The sequence below is a fragment of the Bos taurus genome, chromosome 3 (genome assembly GCF_002263795.3).
Source record: "Bos taurus isolate L1 Dominette 01449 registration number 42190680 breed Hereford chromosome 3, ARS-UCD2.0, whole genome shotgun sequence".
NCBI classification, from domain to species: Eukaryota; Metazoa; Chordata; class Mammalia; order Artiodactyla; family Bovidae; genus Bos; species Bos taurus.
This window is the reverse complement of record NC_037330.1, coordinates 29,625,648-29,647,705: the sequence shown is the minus strand read 5'-3', so window position 1 is coordinate 29,647,705 and position 22,058 is coordinate 29,625,648. Positions and strand designations below refer to the sequence as shown.

Genomic DNA, 22,058 nt, shown 5'->3' with positions numbered 1-22,058 from the left:
CTGCTGTTCACTTGAAACTGTCACAACATTGTTTGTGAACTGGCTATACCCCAATACAAAATAAAAATTTTTTTTAAATAAGTAAAACTATTTTTAAAAGATTAATTTTAATTTTATGCTCAATCAACACTCATATATGCTAGTTCCTGATTAAACTTTTTAGATATTTAACCATTAAAATTATTATAAAAATAAAAGGTTAGAATAATTTGATGTTTCTCTATTTTAGATACTGAGTCAATATTGATCTTTAGTTCTGTTTAACTGAATAGATGCAGCCAAACAATTTCTTTAAGTAAATCCTATATTTCTATCCAATTAACTACAAACTGTATATTTTACCAAAAAATAAAAAAGGTTTAAAACTCTAAATGCAACAAAGTGAAATCTAAGAAGGAATCAAATTTTGAAAATTAGACATTTCATGGGCAAAAATAGCCCTCTAGAAAAAACATGTGCACTAATTTTTGAAATATGCATAATATTCATGGGAATAACAATGATCTTGTGCTACATTTGAACTCAGAAATAAAAATTTTAAAAGTAAAAATATTGTATTGTATTCTACCAGACATAGGTCTTGTGGATATCTGCATCAGTACTATTCTAACTAAAGATGCTTAAAGTGCCTTAACTTTAGAGCCAAATTAATTTTTCTATTTTATTGCTTTCTAGACTTTCACCTACAATGTTATAGAATCAGAATTAGCATTAACTAGAGGTAAATATCAAATTATGAAAACCTTAACAATGCAAACACATTCATTCATTCTCTTAGTCAACAAACACACGACACGCTTCTTCTCTATGCCAGACACTCTACTTGAGCTCAGCATAGAGCAATAAAGAGGTCAAAGCACGGCTCTATCTTCAGAGTGTGCACAGCGCAGAAGAGAAAACAGATAATAAAGCTGAATCTTTGAGTGTTCCTCAGGAAAATGTTCCCTGAACCTCCCACACCACTTTTTCTTTCCTAGGAGGACAAATTAGATTTGGATTAAAGATTTACTGAGCATGGCCCTGCCCACCAGAGCAAGACTCAGTTTTCCCCACAGCCAGTTCCTCCCATCAGGAAGCTTACACAAGCCTCTTATCCTCATCCATCAGAGAAAAGATAGAAGAAGCAAGACTATAATCCTACAGTCTCCAGAATGAAAACCACAATCACAGAAAGCTAACCAAAATGATCATATGGATCATAGCCATGTGGAACTCAATGAGTCTATGAGCCATGCCATGCAGGACTCAAGACAGATGGGTCATGGTGGAGAGCTCTGACAAAACATGGTCCACTGGAGAAAAGAAAGGCAAACCACTTTAGTATTCTTACCTCGAGAATCCCATGAACAGTATGAAAAGACAGAAATATATGACACTGGAAGATGAGCTGCCCAGGTCAGAAGGTGTCCAAAATGCTACTGGGGAAGAATGGAGAAATAGCTCCAGAAAGAATGAAGAGGCTGGGCCAAAGTGGAAATGACACTCAGTTGTGGATGTGTCTGGTGTTGAGAGGAAAGTCCAATGCTATAAAGAATGATACTGCATAGGAAGCTGGAAAGTCAGGTCCACAAATCAAGGTAAATTGGACATGGTCAAGCAAGAGATAGTGAACATTGATACCTTAGGAATCAGTGCACTAAAATGGATGGGAAGGATAAACTTAATTCAGATAACCACTGTATCCACTACTGTGGGCAAGAATCCTTTAGAAGAAATGGAATAGCCTTCACAGTCAACAAGAGAAATGCAGTACTTGGGTTCAATTTCAAAAATGACAGAGTGATCTCGGTTTGTTTCCAAGGCAACCATTCAACATCACAGTAATCCAAGTCTATGCCCCAACCACTGACGCCAAAGCAGCTGAAGTTGAATGGTCCCATGAAGAACTACAAGACCTTCTAGAACCAACACCAAAAAAAGATGTCCTTTTCATTACAAGGGATTGGAACGCAAAAGCAGAAAGTCAAGAGATACTTGAAGTAACAGGTAAGTTCAGCTTTGGAGTACAAAATGAAGCAGGTCAAAGGCTAACAGAGTTTTGCCAAGAGAATACACTGGACAAAACAAGATCTGGAGCTGACTGTACTTCAGATCATGGGCTCCTTATTGCCAAATTCAGGCTTAAATTGAAGAAAGTAGGGAAAACCACAAGGCCATGCAGGTATGACCTAAATCAAATCCCTTATGGTTATACAGTGGAAATGACAAATCGATTTAAGGGATGAGAGCTGGAGATAGTTCTCCTCCTGGAGAACTATGGATAGAGGTTCATAACACTGTACAGGAGTTGGTGATCAAAAACATCCCCAAGAAAGAAGAAACGCAACAAGGCAAAGTGGCTGTCTGAGGAGGCCTTACAAATAGCTGAAAAAGAAGAGAATTGAAAGGCAAAGAGAAAGGGAAAAATATACTGAAATGAATGCAGAGTTTCAGAGAATAGTAAGGAGAGATAAGAAAGCCTTAAGTGACCAATGCAAAGAAACAGAAGAAAATAATAGAATGGGAAAGACTAGAGATCTCTTCAAGAAAATTAGAGATACCAAGGGAACATTTCATGCAAAGATGGGCACAATAAAGGACAGAAATGGCAAGGACCTAACAGAAACAGAAGAGATTAAGAAGAGGTGGCAAGAATACACAGAAGAACTATACAAAAAAGGTCATAATGACCTAGATAACCATGATGGTGTGGTCCCTCACCTACACCACAATGCTGGATTGTGAAGTCAAGTAGGCCTTAGGGAGCATTACTACAAACAAAGCTAGTGGAGGTGATGGAATTCCAGCTGAGCTATTTCAAATCCTAAAATATGATGCTGTGAAAGTGCTGCATTTAATGTGCCTGCAAATTTGAAAAATTCAGCATTAGCCACAGGACTGGAAAAAGTCAGTTTTCATTCCAATCCCAAAGAAGGGATATGACAAAGAATGTTCAAACTACTGCACAGTTCATTTCACATGCTAGGAAGGCTATGCTCAAAATTCTTCAACCTAGGCTTCAACAGTAAACCAAGAACTTGCAGATGTACAAGCTGGATTTATATGGCAGAGGAACCAGAGGTCAAATTGACAGCATCTGCTGGATCACAGAGAAAGCAAGCAACTTGCAGAAAAACATCTACGTCTGCTTCATTAACTACACAAAAGCCTGTGACTATGTGGATCACACAAACTGGAAAGTTCTTAAAGAGATGGGAATACCAGACCACCTTGCCTGTCTCCTGAGAAACTGTACGCAGGTCAAGAAGCAACAGTTAGAACTGGCATGGAACAACAAACTGGCTCAAAATTGGGAAAGGAGTACAACAAGGCTGCATACTGTCACCCTGCTCATTTAACTTCTATGCAGAGTACACCACGCAAAATGCCAGGCTGGATAATTCACAAGCTGGAAGCAAGACTGACAGGAGAAATATCAACAATCTCAGATATGCAGTTGATACCACTCTAATGGCAGAAAGCAAAGAGGAACTAAAGAGCCTCTTGATGAAAGTCAAAGGGGAGAGTGAAAAGGCTGGCTTAAAACTCAACATTCAAAAAACTAAGATCATGGCATCTGGTCCTATCACTTCATGGCAAACAGATGGGGAAAAAGTGGGAACAGTGTCAGATTTTATCTTCTTGGCTCCAAAATCACTGCGGACAGTGACTGCAGCCACAAAATAAAAGATGCTTGAAAGAAAAGCTGTAACAAACCTAGACAGCATATTAAAAAGCAGAGACATCACTTTGCAGACAAAGGCCCATATAGTCAAAGCTATGGTTTTTCCAGTAGCCTTGTATGGGTGTGAGAGTTGGACCATATAGAAGGCTAAGCACCGAAGGATTGATGTTTTCAAATTGTGGTGCTGGAAAAGACTCTTGCAAGTCCCTTGGACTGCAAGATCAAACTAGTCAATCCAAAAGAAAATCAACCCTGAGTATTCATTGGAAGGACTGATGCTGAAGCTGAAACTCCAATATTTTGGCCACCTGAGGTAAAAAGCTGACACAATGGAAAAGACCCTGAAGTTAGAAGAGATTTGAGGGCAAGAGCGGAAGGGGGTGTCAGAGGATGAGATGGTTGGATGGCATCATCAACTCAATGACATGAGTTTGAGCAAACTCTGGGAAAAGGTGAAGGACAGGGAAGTCTAGCATGCTGCAATCCACGGGGTGCAAAGAGTCAGACACAACTCAGTGACTGAACAACAAAAAGAAGAGGACAAAAGTCATTAAGAAATTGATGACCAGGACTTCCTTGGTGGTCTAGTGGTTTAGACTTCGCTTCCAATGCAGGGGATGTGGGTTCGATTCCTGGTTGGGAAGCTAAGATCCCACATGCTTCATTGTTGATATTCAGTCGCTCAGTCATATCCAACTCTTTGCGACTCCATGGACTGCAGCACCCTGGGAGAAATATCAATAACCTCAGATATGCAGATGACATTACCCCAATGCCAGAAAGCGAAGAAAACTAAAGAGCCTCTTGATGAGGGTGAAAGAGGAGAGTGAAAAAGCTGGCTTAAAACTCAACATTCAAAGAACTAAGATAATGGCATCCGATACCATCACTTCATGGCAAACAGATGGGGAAAAATAGAAACAGTGACAGACTATTTTCTTGAGCTCCAAAACTGCATGTTTCATGGTCCAAAAAAAAGTAATTGATGCCCACTGTTCTTGAGTCAGATTAGAAAGTCACTACTTTCATATGTGATTGTGCTGAGGAAGAATACAAAACACTTATGCCATGCTTTTGCTTCAGGATCTGTCAGCCTGATCCTACACATTCTATAGTATGTATATGAAGAAGCGACATTTGCCAGGCACTATTCTAAGCACTTTACATAAACTTCAAAACCATATCTCTTATGTCTCCTGTATTGGCAGGTGGGTTCTTTACCACTAGCGCCCCTTGGGAAGCCCCTATTACATAAACTTATATTAATTTAATTCACTTAGTCCTCACAACTGTCCTGTGAGACAGGGGCTTTATTATCTTCACTATAGATGAGGAAAAGCGAGGCACTGAGACTAACACGTTCATTCTCCCTAATAACCACTACACATCCTGCCCCTCATGATACAGTACAAAATGTATTCCTAATCAATGTAGGAAGAGATCCGCAAGCCTCTGAAAGGTTCAATGGGACTAAACCTTGGGAGCTGTGAGTGAATGTCCCTCTCGGCCACAACCCAGGACCACAACCTCAGAGCCCAGGAAGCAATCATAGGAGGAAACTAGATGCCTTGCACTAGCTTCTACAGCAGTGGTCTGGAAATTTTCTGCAGAACCGAGGTACAGCTGTATTTAGCCCACTGAATTGTTTGTACCCCAAAGAGCAGTGTACCGTCATCAAAGCTCAGAACCACCTGACCAATGTAGTTCTTACTTCTAGACAGAGGAACTAAAGCACTCAAATACTGATGAACTACAGCTGGACTCCATATTTAACAAGGAATAAAAGACAAGTAAACCCTGCTACACAACTCTCTCAGTGTGCTGAAACGTTAGCTTTATTGCCACTGATTCTATACTACTGTATAGTAGTCAGGCACAAAGAGGGAAGTCATCTGGTTTACAATAGATGATGAACAACAAAACAACAATTACTAAGCAAGTACAGCATAATAGGAATATGTGTAAAGGACACCTAACTCAGATTTAAGAAGGCAAAGAAAGATTTCTAAAAGAAGATAATACCCAACCCAAGACTTGGAAGGGTGTATAAACATTTGCAAAGAAAGGACATGAGCTGTAGCAAAAGGGGAAATTAAGTATATGAAGGCTTCCCTTGTGGCTCAGTGGTAAAGAAGCCACCTACCAATGCAGGAGACCAGGGTTTGATTCCTGGTCTGGGAAGACCCCACATGCCGCCAGGCAACTTAGCCTGTGCATCACAACTATTAAGCCTGTGCTCTAGAGCCCAGGAGCCACAACTACTGAGCCCATGTGCCCTCCTAGAGCCCGTGCTCCACAAGAGAAGCCATCGTAACAAGAAGCCTGCACGTCACCACTACAGAGTAGCCCCTGCTCACTGCAACTTAGGAGAAAAGCCCCTGCAGCAACAAAGAACCAGCACAGTCAAAAATAAATAAATAAAATTACTTAACAAGATAGCATGACAAAAACTAAATAAAAGAGATGGAAAGAGTGAACATCAACATTTTAGGAATCAGTGAACTAAAATGGACAGGAATGGGCAAATTTAATTCAGATGACCATTATATCTACTACTGTGAGCAAGAATCCCATAGAATGAATGGAATAGCCCTCACTGTCAACGAAAGAGTACAAAATGCGGTACTTAGGTGCAATCCGTGTGTTTCCAAGGCAAACTGTTCAACATCACACAGACAATAAGTCTATACCCCAAGCACTTATGCCGAAGATACGAAGTTAAATGGTTCTATGAAGACATACAATAAAAAGACGTCCTTTTTATCACAGGGGATTGGAATGCCAAAGTAGGAAGTCAAGAGACACTTAGGGGAGTAACAAGGCAAGTTTGGCCTTGAAGAACAAAACGAACCAGTGCCAAGGCTAATCGAGTTTTGCCAACAGAATACACTGGTCATAGCAAACACCCTTTTCCAACAACACAAGAGACGACTCTACACATAAACATCACCAGAGAGTCAATATCAAAATCAGACTGATCATATTCTTTGCAGTCAAACATGAAGAAGCTCTAAATACTCAGCAAAAACAAGACCTGGAGCTGACTGTAGGATGATCATGAGCTCCTTATTGCCAAATTCAGACTTAAATTGAAGAAACTAGGGAAAATCACCAGGCCATTCAGATATGACCTAAATCAAATCCCTTATGATTATACAGTGGAAGTGACAAATCAATTCAAGCAATTAGATCTGATAGATAGACTGCGTGAAGAACTATGGGTGAAGGTTCGTAACACTGTACAGGAGGTGGTGATCAAAAACATCCCAAGAAAAAGAAATGCAACAAGGCAAAGTGGTTGTTTAAGGAGGCCTTTCAAATAGCTGAGAAAAGAAGAGAAGCAAAAAGGCAAACAAGAAAGGGAAAGATACACCCAACTGAATGCAGAGTTCCAAAGAATACCAAGGAGAGATAAGAAAACCTTCTTAAGTGAACAATGCAAAGAAATAGAGGGAAACAATATAATGGGAAAGACTAGAGATCTCTTCAGGAAAATTGGAGATACCAAGGGAACATTTCATGCAAAGACGGGCACAATAAAGGACAGAAATGGCAAGGACCTAATAGAAACAGAAGAGATTAAGAAGAGATGGCAAGAATACACAGAAGAACTATACAAAAAAGGTCATAATGACCCAGATAACCATGATGGTGTGGTCACTCACCTAGAGTCTGACATCCTGGAATGTGAAGCCAAGTGGGCCTCAGGAAACATTACTACAAACAAAGCTAGTGGAGGTGATGGAATTCCAGCTGAGCTATTTCCAATCCTAAAAGATGATGCTATTAAAGGCTGTACTCAATATGCCAGCAAATTTGGAAAACTCAGCAGTGGCCAAGTGCTGGAAAAGGTCATTTGCATTCCAATCCCAAAGAAGGGCAGTGCCAAAGAACATACAAAGTACTGTACAACTGCGCTCATCTCACATGCTAGCACGGTTATGCTCAAAATCATCCAGCCTAGGCTACACCAGTATATGGACCAAGAATTCACAGATGTACAAGCTGCATTTAGAAAAGGCAGAGGAACCAGAGTTCAAATTGCCAACATTTATTGGATCATAGAGAAATCAGGGAATTCCAGAAAAACATCTACTTCTGCTTCATTGACTACACAAAAGCCTTTCACTGTGTGGATCACAATGAACTGTGGAAAATTCTTAAAGAGATGAGAATAACAAACCACATTATCTGTCTCCTGAAAAACCTGTATGCAGGTCAAGAAGCAACAGTTAGAACTGGACATGGAACAATGGACTGGTTTAAAATTGGGAAAGGAGTATATCAGGCCGTATATTGTCACCTTGCTTATTTAACTTATATGCAAAGTATATCATGCAAAATGCTGGGCTGGAAGAATCACAAGCTGGAATCAAGATTGCCAGGATAAATATCAATAACCTCAGATACAAAGATTATACTACTACCATGCTAATATCATGTCAACTAGATGAAGCCTCCATAAAAACCTCAATAGTCTGTATAGAGTTCAGAGAGCTTCCAGGTTAGCGAACATACACAGCAGTAGGGTAACATACCCCAAACTCCACAGGGACAGAAGCTCCTATGCTCAGGACTCTCCCAGACCTCACCCTAAGTATCCCTTCATCTAGCTATTCATCTGTACCCTTTATCATATTATTTAATAAACTGATAGTTGTTTGAGGAAGTGTTTCCCTGAGTTGTGTGAACCACCCTAGGAAATTTATCAAACCAGAAGAGAAGGTTACGGGAACCCCTGACTTGTAGCCAAACTGGACAGAAGTTGGGGGTAACCTAGGACCTACTTCTTGCAGTTGGCATCCCAAGTGGGACAGGAGCCATCCTGTGGGACCAGGACCTTTACCTGTAGGAGCTGACACTATTTCCAGGCACACAGTGTCACAACTGGGTTGAATTGCAGGACACCCAGCTGGTGTCACAGAGAATTGCCTGGTGTGGGGAAAAAACTTCCATACATTTGGTGACCAGAAGTGGCGTTTTGCGTGAATAAGGGAGACTCATAAGAGAAACACAGGAAGCAGACTGAATTGAATTTCTCTAAATTTAGTTCTGAAATTTCATAATAATGCTGATTACTCAAAAGATCCTTTTGACCTATAAATGTGTTTATTTCAGTCCTGGGAAGTTTTTAAAATATTATTTGATAATTACTTCTCCTCTTTGTATTTCTTTCTCCTGGAACACATACTAGTTGGATGTTAGGCTTCCTGCATGAACTGTACTCATTTTTTAATATTCTTTTTCCCTATTCTTTCTTACTATTTTTCTGGGAAATGGCCTCAAGTTTATCTTCCAACTTTTCTTCTGAATTTACTTTTGTTACTTTTATTTTCTGGTGCTCTTTTTCATTTACAGACTTAAAAAAAAAATAGTATCCAGTACTTTAAATATATTAATTGTATCTTTAAAAATAGTATTCTTAAAATTCCTGATCACTTTTTAAAATCTCTTTCCATCTTTTTTTAGGTCTCAGATATTTGAGCATTTTCAATTATCCATTCACACTTAAGAGCAAGGCACTATCATGCTGAATACCCATTCAGTGCGTAGTGGAGGGGGGGCAAGGGAGGCTCTTGTTGAACAGTGGCCTCACTGTAGAGGGTAGCCAGACATTTCACTTCCAATATCTTTAAGCCTTTTCAGTCAGCTTGTGCAAAAAGAAATTCCAGTCTTCTGTGTAGAGATTATAAACCTGGCCACCAGCCTTTTACTTGATCTCCTTTACTAGTCCATTATTTCACCTCATTTTCATTTGTGTATGGTATTCCGGAATCTGGAACTTCTCTGGTTCAGTCTCTCCATAAAGCAAACTTCAATCTTCTGTCAATGGAAGATAAGGGTGGCTATGAGGTTGTGGAGAATGAGGAGGATCTGAGGATAGGTCTACTGCTCCCAATACATATGCTCAAGCAATTCTACTTTCAGTTCTATAATACCTTACACCTGCAGATAGACCTGGTGCATCCAATTCCTGAGTCTTTCAGAAATTAAATACAGGGACTTTCTTCCCTTAACTTTTAAACTGAACAATAGTTGATGTATAATATTATATAAGTTACAGATATACAATATAATGATTCACAATTTTTAAAGGCTATACTCCATTTATAGTTATTTTAAAATATTTGCTATATTCTTCGAGTTGTACAATATATTCTTGCAGCTTATTTTATAGATAATTGTTTGCACCTCTTAATTCCCTACTACCATATTGTGCCTCTCTTCTTCCCTCTCCTCACTAGTAATCACTAAACGCGGGTGTTCTAAAACAGGAAGTTTAAACTTAGATTTCTTTCAGTTCTTGAGGGCTGATTTATTTATTATAATTTTAGAGGAGTTTCAGAAGAAACCAGATAGAGATTAATGTACATAGTCAACTGTCATCTTTAATGAGGAGTCTTATCTGTCATGTATCCACCATTCCCACTCAAGAAATAAAATGTTACAAATACAGCTGAAATCACCTCTGTGTTTATGATTAGCCATTTAAAATTTTCTAGGTGTAAAATCATATTTTCAAATACTGATTTTTTTTATATTCCAAAATTAATTATAAAAATGAAGCAAAAATTTAAAATATTTTAAAAGCAAACATAATAGTAATTAGAATGCTTTGCTAATCTTAGCAAATATCTCAGACAGTATGTTAAGTAGTAATAGAGACCATTCTTGTTTTATTCTTTTGGTGGGGGAGGGGGACCAAGTTGAGCTTCATCACTGAAAATAATCTTAGATTTAATACATTCTCTTAATTAAAATTTTTAGAAGACAAATTTCATTGGAAATATATATGAATTTATTGTGTACTACATTATGATCTCTCCTGTGTTTTTTCTATTAGTGTGATTTAAGAAAATAGCCATACTGAGGTATAATTAATACTGTGCAAAACTCATTCATCTTTAGGTGTAGTTTTAGTAATAACCTGATAGATTTCTGGTAAATTTAGAGAGTTGTGCAACCATTATCACGTTCAAATTTTAGAACATTTCCATCACCTGAAAATAAGAATGGCAATAAATCTGTATTCCTATCCCCAGCAACAGGCAAACACATACCTGCTTTATACTTCTACAGATTTGCCCTTTTCAGAAATTTCATGTAAACTGAATCACAGAATACAGTCTTTTGTGTCTGGCCCCTCTTACGTACATAACATTTTTGAGGTTCATCATGTTGCAGCATGTATCAACAATTTTTATCCCTGAGTCATATTCCATTGTATGGATATAATACATTTATTTATCTACTCACAAGTTGATAGACATTTGGACTTTTTTCTAGTTTTTCAGTAATTAGGAATAGTATTGCTATGAATATTTGAATACGTTCCTATGTTTTTATTTCTCTCGCATAGGTACTATATGGAAATGTTGGGTCATATGAGAAGTATGAATTTAAATTTTTAAGAAACCATCAAACTAATTTCCACTTTCCATTCCCACCAGCAGTGTATGATAATTCTAGTTCCTCCATGTCCTGGCCAACATCTGGTAAGGTTAGTCTTTTTAATTTTAGTCATTGTAACAGGTGAAGTGAACAATGCAAAGAAATAGAGGAACACAATAGAATGGAAAAGACTAGAGGTCCCTTCAAGAAAATGATCGAGTCCAAGGGAACATTTCATGCAAAGATGGACACAACAAAGGACAGAAACGGTATGGACCTAATAGAAGCAGAAGGTATTAAGAGCTGGCAAGAATACACAGAAGAACTGTACAGAAAAGGTTTTAATGACCCAGATAACCAGGATGGTGTTATCAGTCACCTAGAGCCAGACATCCAACTGGGCCTTAGTAAGCATTACTATGAACAAAGCTACTGGAGGTGATGGGATTCCAGGTGAGCTACTTCAAATCCTAAAAGATGATGCTGTTAAAGTGCTGCATTCAACATGCCAGCGAATTTGCAAAACTCAGCCTTGGCCACAAGACCGGAAAAGGTCAGTTTTCGTTCCAATTCCAAAGAAGGGCAATGGCAAAGAATGTTCAAAATACCACACAATTGCACTCATTACACATGCTAGCAAAGTATGTTCAAAATTCATCAAGCTAGGCTTTGACAGTACCTGAACCAAGAACTTCCAGATGTACAAGCTGGATTTAGAAAAGGCAGAGGAATCAGAGATCAAATCACCAAGAACCATCAGATCACAGAAAAAGAAAGGGAACTCCAGAAAAACATCTACTTCTGCTTCACTGGCTATCCTAAAGCCCTTGACTGTGTGAATCACGACAAACTGTGGAAAATTCTTAAAGAGGTGGGAATACCAGACCACCTTACCTGACTCCTGAGAAACCTGTATGCAGGTCAGGAAGCAACAGTTAGAACCAGACGTGGAACAATGAACTGATTCAATATTGGGAAAGGAGTACATCAAGGCTGTATATTGTCACCCTGCTTATTTAACTTACACGCAGAGTACATCATGTGAAATGTGGGGATGGATGAAGCACAAGCTGGAATCAAGATTGCCAGAAGTATCAATAACCTCAGATATACAGATGACACCAACCTAATGGCAGAAAGTGAAGAGGAACTAAAGAGCCCCTTGATGAAGGTGAAAGAGGAGGGTGAAAAAGCTGGCTTTAAAATCAACATTCAAAAAGTAAGATCATGGCATCCAGTCCCATCACTTCACGGCAAATAGATGGGGAAACAGTGACAGGCTTTATTTTCTTGGGCTCCAAAATCACTGTGGATGGTGACTGAAGCCATGAAATTAAGACATTTGCTCCTTGGAAGAAAAGTTATGGCAAACCTAAACAGCATATTAAAAAGCAAAGATACCACTTTGCCAACAAAGGTCAATAGTCAAAGCTATGGTTTTCCCAATAGTCATGTATGGATGTGAGAGGTGGACCATAAAGAAGGCTGAATGACAAAGAATTGAGAGTCCCTGGGATAGTAAGGAGATCAAACCAGCCAATCCTAAAGGAATTCAGTCCTGAATGTTCATTGGAAGGACTGATGTTAAAGCTCTATCCTTTGGCCACCTGATGCGAAGAGCCGACTTGTCGAAAAAGACCCTGAGGCTAGGAAAGATTGAGGGTAAGAAGAGAAGGGGGCGACAGAGGATGAGCTGGTTGGATGGCATCATTGACTCAATGGACATGACTTTGAGCAAACTCTGGATGATCGTGAAGGACAGGGAAGCCTGGCATGCTGCAACCCATAGGGTTGCAAAGAGTCGGACATAACTGAGCGATTGAACACAGCAAACAGGTGTATAATAGTATCTCGCTGTGGTTTTAATTCATACTTTGCTAGTAACGTTGAGCACCTTTGGACAGGCCCAATCATTTCAGCTATTGTCTTTAGTGATATATGTATTCAAATCTTCTGCCCAGGTTAAACTGGGTTTTCTGTCTTCTGAGTTGTAGGAGTTATGTATCACAGATACAAATGCTCCACATATTAGTAAGTGTACGATTTGAAAATATTTTCTCACAGTCCATGGCTTGCTTTTTCTTTTTTTAAAATGGGATTTTGAAGAAAGGTTTTAATTTTCGATGAAGCCAAATTTATCAAATTTTTTTCTTTCATAGCCGTTTTTCTAAGAAATCTTTGCCTATCTTAAGGTAAGAACGATCTTCTATGTTTTCTTTTACAAAACCTCAGACTTTCCATTCTTACCCTTAAGCCCACGATCCTTTTTAATTAATTTTTGTATACAATGTGAGGTAAGAATTAAAAGTTTATTTTTATATTTGTGGATATCCAATTGTACCAGCACCATTTGTTGACAAGACTATCGTTTCTCGTTGAATTGTTTTGGCATCTTTGTCAAACTCAATTTATCAAAGCTGTAAGGATTTATTTCTAGATTTTCTATTCTGTTCCACTGATCTATTACTCATGTCAATACTATACTATCTGAATTACTTACAGCTTTACAGTAAATCTTGGATCCAGTGAAGTGAAAGTTGCTCAGTCATGTCCAACTCTTTGCGACCCCATGGACTAGAGAGTCCATGGAATTCTCCAGGCCAGAATACTGAAGTGAGCAGCCTTTCCCTTCTCCAGGGGATCTTCCCAACCCAGGGATCAAACCCAGGTCTCCAGCATTGCAGGCAGATTCTTTACCAGCTGAACCACAAGAGAAGCCCTTGGGATGCAGTCAGCCTTCAAATTCTGTTCTTCTTAAAGTTATCCTGAATGTTGTAGGTCTTTTGCCTTCCTGATCAACCTTAGAATTAGCTTATCAATTTTTACCAAAAGAAAAAGAAGACTGCTGGAATTTTAAAGGGATTATAATGAATCTATAGATATTAATATATTTAGAGGATTGCCATCTTAACAATGTTAGGCCTTTCAGATCCCAAACATGAAATATTACTCCATTTCTTCAGATCTTTAATTTTTCTTAGCAATGTTCTGTAGTTTTCAGTGTACAGGTCTTATATATGCTATGTTAAACTTACTCTTGAGTATTTTACTATTTTTGATACTACTGTGAATAAACTGTTTTCTTTTTTTTTTTTTTTTTTTACAAGTGTCAATTTTTATTCATTCCAAAGGAGTTAAGAGGTGCTTACAGCATTTCCGAGAGCTCCATCATGAGGTTATAGTGTTTTGTTCAGTATTACATGGCCAGTTAGTGTGACAAGGGAGACCTACTTTGGTACCCAAGGAATGGCTGGTTGTGATAATGGGCAAAAGTCAAGGTGCTGACAGGGCTGCTTCAGCATTTACAGGTTAAATGAAGGTGGGGAAGGCAACAACACCACTGCCAACTTTAAGGAACTCCACCAATCTCACTCCAAAGCAGTACAAAATATAAAAAGTTACAAATCTTAACATACTCCCATTGTCTGGGAAATCCTGTGTCATCTGGTAAGAGGGAGGAATCTCAGTCCTATTCCCTCAGGTCCTTGTCACGTTAGCTTCTTGATAGCTTCAATCCACTCTGAACGCTCAGCCTTGCTGCTGGCCTGAATATAATAGTGGATGTCATCCTTAGTAATCACTTTGAAGAGATTTCCCTGGACATTCCCTTTAACCCCAGTGGGAACGCCATTATCCTACAGAGCTGACACCAGGGAGCCACGAAGAGAAAACCCACCCACTGGCCAGTTCTCTTCCTGCTTGGCCAGATAGCCTTGCTTCACCACAGTGTCACTTAACTCCATGATGCTGAGACTGACTTCTTCCTTGGGACTTATCTTCTTCTTGCAGCTCTCAGCAAATGTGTACAGGGCTGTGGAGTCATCCAGGAACTGCTCAGACAGATCCCCCGAGCGAATGGCTCCCATGCTTCAGGTGCCTACTGGCCGAAGGAAGGTCTCCTCCGTGAGCACCGAGGCCAGCGTCACAGCCTCCAGATGGCTGGCTGCAAAGCTGTTGGACAGGAGCCAGTCCACCAGGGAGGAGCCTATGAAGGTCTTTTTGTACGTGCTTCCCTGCTCCATGTTGGGGCTTGGCTGGATTCCGCAGCTACTGTCGTGCATCTTGTCCACGATGCGATGCAAGCTGATGTGAGGGGGCAGCTTGAAGGAGTTCTTCAGCAGATGAAGCTGTTGGACCTTCCCCGGCTGCCCCGCGTGGATGGCTCCTGTTATCTCGAAGGCCCAGGCGTCCCTCTCCTCTCGAGAACAGGCCTCCAGGAAGTACTCCGTGGATGTTTGAGTTTTCAGCTTAATGAGGAGCGGTCGGTTTTCATACTCCAGCAGGGGCAGGTGATGGTGCAGCCATCCAGAAGGATGCGGCCCTTGGGAGGGGTCACTTTCCGACCCCCCTCGAACTTGTAGTATAGCAGGGTGTTCTGCCGAAGAATGAATCACCGTGCTTTCCAGTTGTGGACAATGTGACCCCTTCCGTCTCGGCCCATCTGCCACCACTCCCAGCCTTAACCAGGTGCCTGCCTGGCACCCAGTACATTGCTCTCGACTAATACTTAGGAAATCAAGCTGATCGGAAAGGATTTCAAGAATCTGGAGTCACCCCTGAGCTCTATAGAAATAGGGGTAAACTGTTTTCTTAATTTCATTTTTGGAATACTCATTGCTAATATACAGAGATACAAATAATTTTTGTATATTGATTTTAAATCTAGAGGCCTTGCTAAACTCATTTATTGTTAGTAATGTCAGGATTTTCTAAATAGGGGATCAAGTCATCATGAATAAAGGCAATTTTCATTTTCTTTTGCATCTCAATGCCTTTCACTTCTTTTCCTTGCTTTACTGCACAGGCTAGAATCCCTAGTACAATGTTAAATCAATGTTAAGAGCAGACATCTTGCTTTGTTCCTGATTTGAGAGACAACGCACTCCCTAACTATAGTGGGTTTTTTATAGACATCCTTTGACAGACTGAAAAAATTACTTACTATTTCATCAGTAATGGGCACTGAATTTTGTCAAATGTTTTTAGTCTCTACTAAAAAGATCATGTGGTTTTATCCTTTATTCCATTAATATGGTATATTATATCATCTTATAATTTTAAACTAATGACACATTCTCAGATATCCCACTTGGTCACAGTAGATAATCCATTTTGTATGTTACTGAATTTGGTTTGCTGATAATTTATTAAAGATTTTTACATTTTTGGGCCAATGTATATGTTTAGGACAAATTTTCTTTCTTTTTTTTTAAATAAATCAGTATGATAGTTACTAAAAACTCCATATTATGTCTCAGGTAGGACTTTTTTCTTTCAGTTTTATTGAGATATAATTGACATACAACACCATATTAAGTTTACAGTACAGAGCATAATGATATGACTTATATACATCATGAAATGATTACCACAATAAATTTAGTGAACATCTACCATCTCATAGATACAAAATTAAAAAAACAGAAAAAAAATTTTTTTCCTTGTGATGCAAACTCTTAGGATTAACTCTGTTAACAACTTTCATATATAACATATAGAAGCATTATTTATGGTTTATCATGTTGTACATTACATTCCTAGTACTAATTTATCTTATAATTGGAAGTTTGTATCTTCTGACTGCCTTCATCCAATACCCCTCCCCCAACTCCCCACCCCTGGTAATCACATACCTGATCTCTTTTTCTCTGAGTTTGTTTTCGAAATACAATTAACCTAAAACAGTATGTTATACAACACAGTAATTTCATACCTTTATACAGTTCAGGATGTACTGAACTTAAGTCTAATTATCATCTGTCCATGCAAAGATATTACATAATTACTGACTATATTCCCCACACTACATTTCATACAAGTGACTCATTCATTCTGCAACTGGAAGTTTGTACTTCTTAATCTCCCTTACCTATTTCTTTCCCTTTGTAACCCCTCTCTGGCAACACCTGTTTACTCTATCTACATCTATAGCCTTTTTTCTGTTTTATGTTTGTTCATCTATTTTTTAGATCACACATATTAAGAGAAATCATAGAGTTTTTGTCTTTCTCTGACTATTTCACTCAGAATCCCATCCTCTCGGCCATTCATGTTGTCACAAACAGCAAGATTTCATTCTTATATGACTGAATAATATTCCATTGTATATAGATACCACATCTTTATCCATCCCTCTGTTGTGAGCACTTATGTTGCTTCCGTATCTTGGCTATTGTAAACAAAGCTACTATGAACATAGGAGTGCATGTATCTTTTCTAATTAAGTGTTTTTGTTTCCTTCAGATAAACAGCCAAGAGCAGAACTGCTAGACCACATGGCTGTTCTATTTTTAAGGAATCTTCACACTGTTTTCCATAGTGGCTGCACTAATTTACATTTCCACCAACAGTGCAAAAGGTTCCCTTTTCTCCACATCTTCACCAACAACTGTAATTTACTGTCTTTTTGATAATAGCCCTTCTGCCATGTGAGGTGATACTTCTCTGTGGTTTAGATTTGCATTTCCCTTATGGTTAATATGCTGAACATCTTTTCATGTGTCTCTTGATCATCTGTATGTCTTCTTTGGAAAATGTCTATTCAGATCCCCTGTCCATTTTATAATAGGTTGTTTCTTTTTTTGATGTTGACTGGTATGAATTTTTTGTATATTTGGATAAACCATTTGTAAATATCTTCTCCTATTCAATAGGTGGTCTTTTCGTTTTATTGATAGTTTCCTTTACTGTGCAGAAGTCTTTTAGTTTGTTGTAGCCCTGTTTATTTTTGGTTTATTTCCCTTGACTGAAAATATATATCCAAAAAAATATTACTACGACCAATGTCAAAGACTGTACAGCCTATGATTTCTTCTGGAAGTTTTATAGTTTCAGGTGTTACATTTAAGTTTTAAATCTCTTTTGAATTCATTTTTGTGCATCATGTGAGAGAGCAATCCAGCTTAAGTCTTTACATGTAGTTTTTCAGCTTTCCCAATACCATTTATTGAAGAGACTGTCCTTCCCTCATTGTATATTCTTGCCTTCTCTGTTGTAGATTAATTGCCCATATAAGTGTAGGTTCGTTTCTGGATGTTCTATTTTATTCCACTGATCTATGTGTCTATGTTTATGCCAATACCATACTGTTTGGATTACTGTAGCTTTGTAGTATAGTTACAACAAATTCTCTGGTGCTGTCTTTGTAATCAGGGTAATACTGGTCTCCTAAAATGAGTTGGGAAGCACACTTTCTCCTCGGCTTTATGAAAGAATTTGTGTAGGATTCGTGTATTTGTTCTTGACCTAATTAACTGTTATTTATCCTTCAGATCTCATTTGACACATCAATTCTTCAGGGAAGGCTTCTCTGACTTCCTTGACTAGGTCCATTTCCCTGTTATAACAGCTTGAAAATAATAGCTTTCTTTCTTAGCATTTATCACAAAGCAATTTTTATTCATTACTAGGATTAATCTTACTATTGTTTTGTCTCCCACATTACCATAAGCTCCATGTAAAAAAAAAATCAAACGTTTCTGTTCATCATTATACAGACACATTGCCTAGCCTATTGCCTACACATAATAGGTAGCTGCTAACAAATATTGGTTAAATGAAAAATACATAAACATTTGTTTTACTTTTATTTTTTATATTTCTTCCACTTTATTTTGACTTATTTCTGATTATTTTCATATTAGCTTGAATCATTGTGACTCTTCCTTCCTAATCAATCTAGACATTTTTTTGTTGTTGTTAATATAGACATTTAGAGTGATATAATTTCATCAAGCATTGCTTTGGAAGCCCTCTACAAATTTTGTTATAACTACATTTTTATTTCTATCCTCCAAAAAAACAGATATGATATGCCTCCTCTACTCAAAACCATACCATTTTTTTCATTTTCTATAATATAGTGTCTGAAGTTCTTATAACAGTGAACTCAGCCCCAAACTGACTTACAATCTATCATCTCATTTACATATTTTATACTCCAACCAGATTGGGCTACTTATTCTTCCCTTATACAACTGTTATACTTCTGTTTGTAAATACTTTTTCTCCTCATAATCAGCACCTAGCAAAATGCTTTAAAGACAGTAGCTCAATAAATGTTTATAGTACAGTGCCTACCACTTTGCATGATCCAAGTTGATTTTTTAAATTTGTTTTTATAACTTTGAATTATATTTTTATTATATAATTTCTAATTATATTGTCATCTGATGTTATTTTTTGTTTTCAAATTTTTTCCTTTTTGTTTTCAAAAATCATTACATTTGTGTAATCTGTTTTAAATTGCATTAAATACTTCTTTGTAACCTACACTTTTGTCAGTTTTCATCTAAGACTTAAACATACTTAAAAACTTGGCTTTTCTCCCACCACCATTAGATTGAAATTCATGAAGGCAAGAGCTATGTGTGTCTTGACTGTATTGTTAGCACCTGGGAAGCCTTGGTACCTTAACAGTAAATTTTAGAGTTCTCTTTAATTTTATTCTTTCCACTGCTAAACTAAGGAGGTGTTAAGATTACCTTATGAGAAAACAATGATTAAAAATATATATAATAGGTTGGCTTTAATCAAACACAGAAATACCAAGTTCCTAATATGAATCAAGATGTTCTAAAAAAATGGGATACAAATGCAATTCCTGTCCTTGAGGTCCATGAAAACACACAGGTTAACAAATAACACAGGATACAGTGTACCAAAAGGAGGGTATGTATAAAATGGCATGGAAGTAAGAGTTGTGGAAATATTTAAATCAGATAGAGGAAAGCAGTAGGTAAAGAAATTGTATGTTAGGAAGCAAAATCTTTTAAAACATAAATAAACCAAAACCAGTCAAACTACAGGGCTTTTTCAAGATCACAAAACTAGAGACAGCTCACAAAAGGAGATCCAACCCCTAGTACTGGGTGCTTCCCATTATACCAGACTTACTACCAGACTTACTTACTTCTTGGAGCTCACAAAAGAACAACAGGACAGGATTTGAGAACTACAATATAAAACTGGGGGATTTATTCATCCTAACCCCATCTCCTATTACTATAAAACATTAGAGACTATACAAAATTATGAAAAGTTAACCAAGTACCATGTATTTCTAATAACTTATTAGTTGATTGGCTTATAAAAAGAACATGCCCTAAAAGTACTTCAGCTGGGATTTAAATGTTCCAGCCCAACCAATCTGACTTGGAGATAAACAGAACCAACTATTAAGTTGTACTGGGCTTCCCGGGTGGTGCTAATGGTAAAGAACCTGCCTGTCAATGCAGGAGACCTAAGAGGTGTGGGTTTGATCCCTGGGTTGGGAAGATCCCCTGGAGTAGGGCATGGCAACCCACTCCAGTATTCTTGCCTAGAGAATCCCATGGACAGAGGAGCCTGGTGGGCTACAGTCCATAGGGTCGCAAAGAGTCGGACACGACTGAAGCAACATAACACCGAGACATAAATATTTTTTTAATGTTTTCTTTTTTTAAAAAAAGAAAGGTCCAAAAACAAGAATCTGCCAGCCATTATTCAGTACTTTCCAAGGAGGTAAGACCCTAAATCTGTAGATCTAAATATTAAGGTCAATAGATATTCTTTAAGGGCAGGATGGTCTTTAGGCTGTTCACATCTCTCAAGACTATGCAATTACATATGGCTACCAAGCAACAATTCCATGACTAATTTGCAACACCCCCCACCCCAACTCCTGCAACACATATTGATCCCACAGCCCTGGTTTGGGAACATTAGATTATTTAACCCTTCCTTCCCCTATTCCCTGGTGGCTCAGATGGTAAAGCGTCCGTCTACAATGTGGGAGACCTGGGTTCAATCCCTGGGTTGGGAAGTTCCCTGGAGAAATGGCAACCCACTCCAGTACTCTTGCCTAGAAAATCCCATGGATGGAGGAGCCTGATGTCCATGGGGTCACAAAGAGTCAGACACGACTGAGCGACTTTACTTTACTTCACTTCCCCTATTATAAATTAATAAACTGCATCTGAATTACACATCAATTTTGGTTTCTTGGTTAGCATGAAATAACTCCAAGAAACTGCTCAGATCCAAAAGTAGTGTAAAAAACATTTAAGAATCTGAAATACTTAAGATGATACTCTAAACCAGTAATTGAAAAAATGATTCAGGTAACAAACGGATTTTATTTGACTTGCAGAGGAAGAAAAAGAGGAAGAGGGAGTGGGAGGGGTGGGGGACGAAAGGCAAGGGTGGAGGAGAGAGGCAAGGAGGAGGAGATGCTCTAAAAAACCTGGGCAGTTCATTTTCACAATTTCACCTAAAAACCTTGAAGGTCTAGCAAATTGGCCTTGTATTACCACAACTAACTCTTAATTACCACCAGTTAAAGAGCCATAGTTTCATTTATACTGGATATTTGATTTCAAATTAATCACAGACCAACTACCCCTTTCTGTTTCTCTCATATGGAGGCCAAATGTTAATTGTCATTTATCATCCCACTGGTACTGTTGTTTTCCTTATAAACTTCAAAGAACAAAGAATACCTTAGTGGATAAGTGCAGATTTTTTTTTTTTAAGTAAGTACAATCCAGTACTTACAACACATTAATGCAGTAAAACAAAGTGGAAAAAAATCAAAGAAATCAATTTACCTTAATCTGAGTCTGTTCGATTGACTTTTCCCATATCTGCTGATCATATGCTCCAATCTGAAATAAGAAGCAGGCTACTTAAATGATGGAAAGGAAATTCTTTTATTTAGGCCAAGTCTCACAAGTCATGACACTATTTAAAGTGTCTACATGATATCTGGGAAATGTCTGTGATTTTCTGAGGCTAGGATAAATTATTATTTCCAAAGACTATTTCCTTCAAAATTCAAACAAGCTGGAAACAATGTCCAAAATATTTCAAATTAAATATAAACCTTAAAAGATAATTTCCACTTAAGAAAAAATATCAGTAGAAAACTAAATAGAAATAAAAGGCTATGGGCAGCTCATTAAGATTGCTGACACTGTGCAGATAAAAGTTTTATGTCTAAAAAAACAGCAATTTGATGAGAAGC

At 38.1% G+C, this 22,058-nt stretch overlaps 1 protein-coding gene and 1 pseudogene across 11 annotated transcripts in view; both read right to left on the bottom strand.

Moving 5' to 3' along the window:
- PHTF1 (putative homeodomain transcription factor 1) overlaps positions 1 to 22,058 on the bottom strand; it is an 83,170-nt gene that overhangs the window by 59,935 nt on the left and 1,177 nt on the right. For all 11 annotated transcript variants that reach the window (XM_059884739.1, XM_059884738.1, XM_059884740.1 and 8 more), the window contains exon 3: positions 21,643 to 21,699. In XM_059884739.1, the coding sequence (XP_059740722.1) occupies positions 21,643 to 21,699 (57 nt within the window). The remainder of the gene's footprint in view (positions 1 to 21,642; positions 21,700 to 22,058) is intronic.
- Positions 14,475 to 21,636, bottom strand: LOC101907853 (pleckstrin-2-like; annotated as a pseudogene).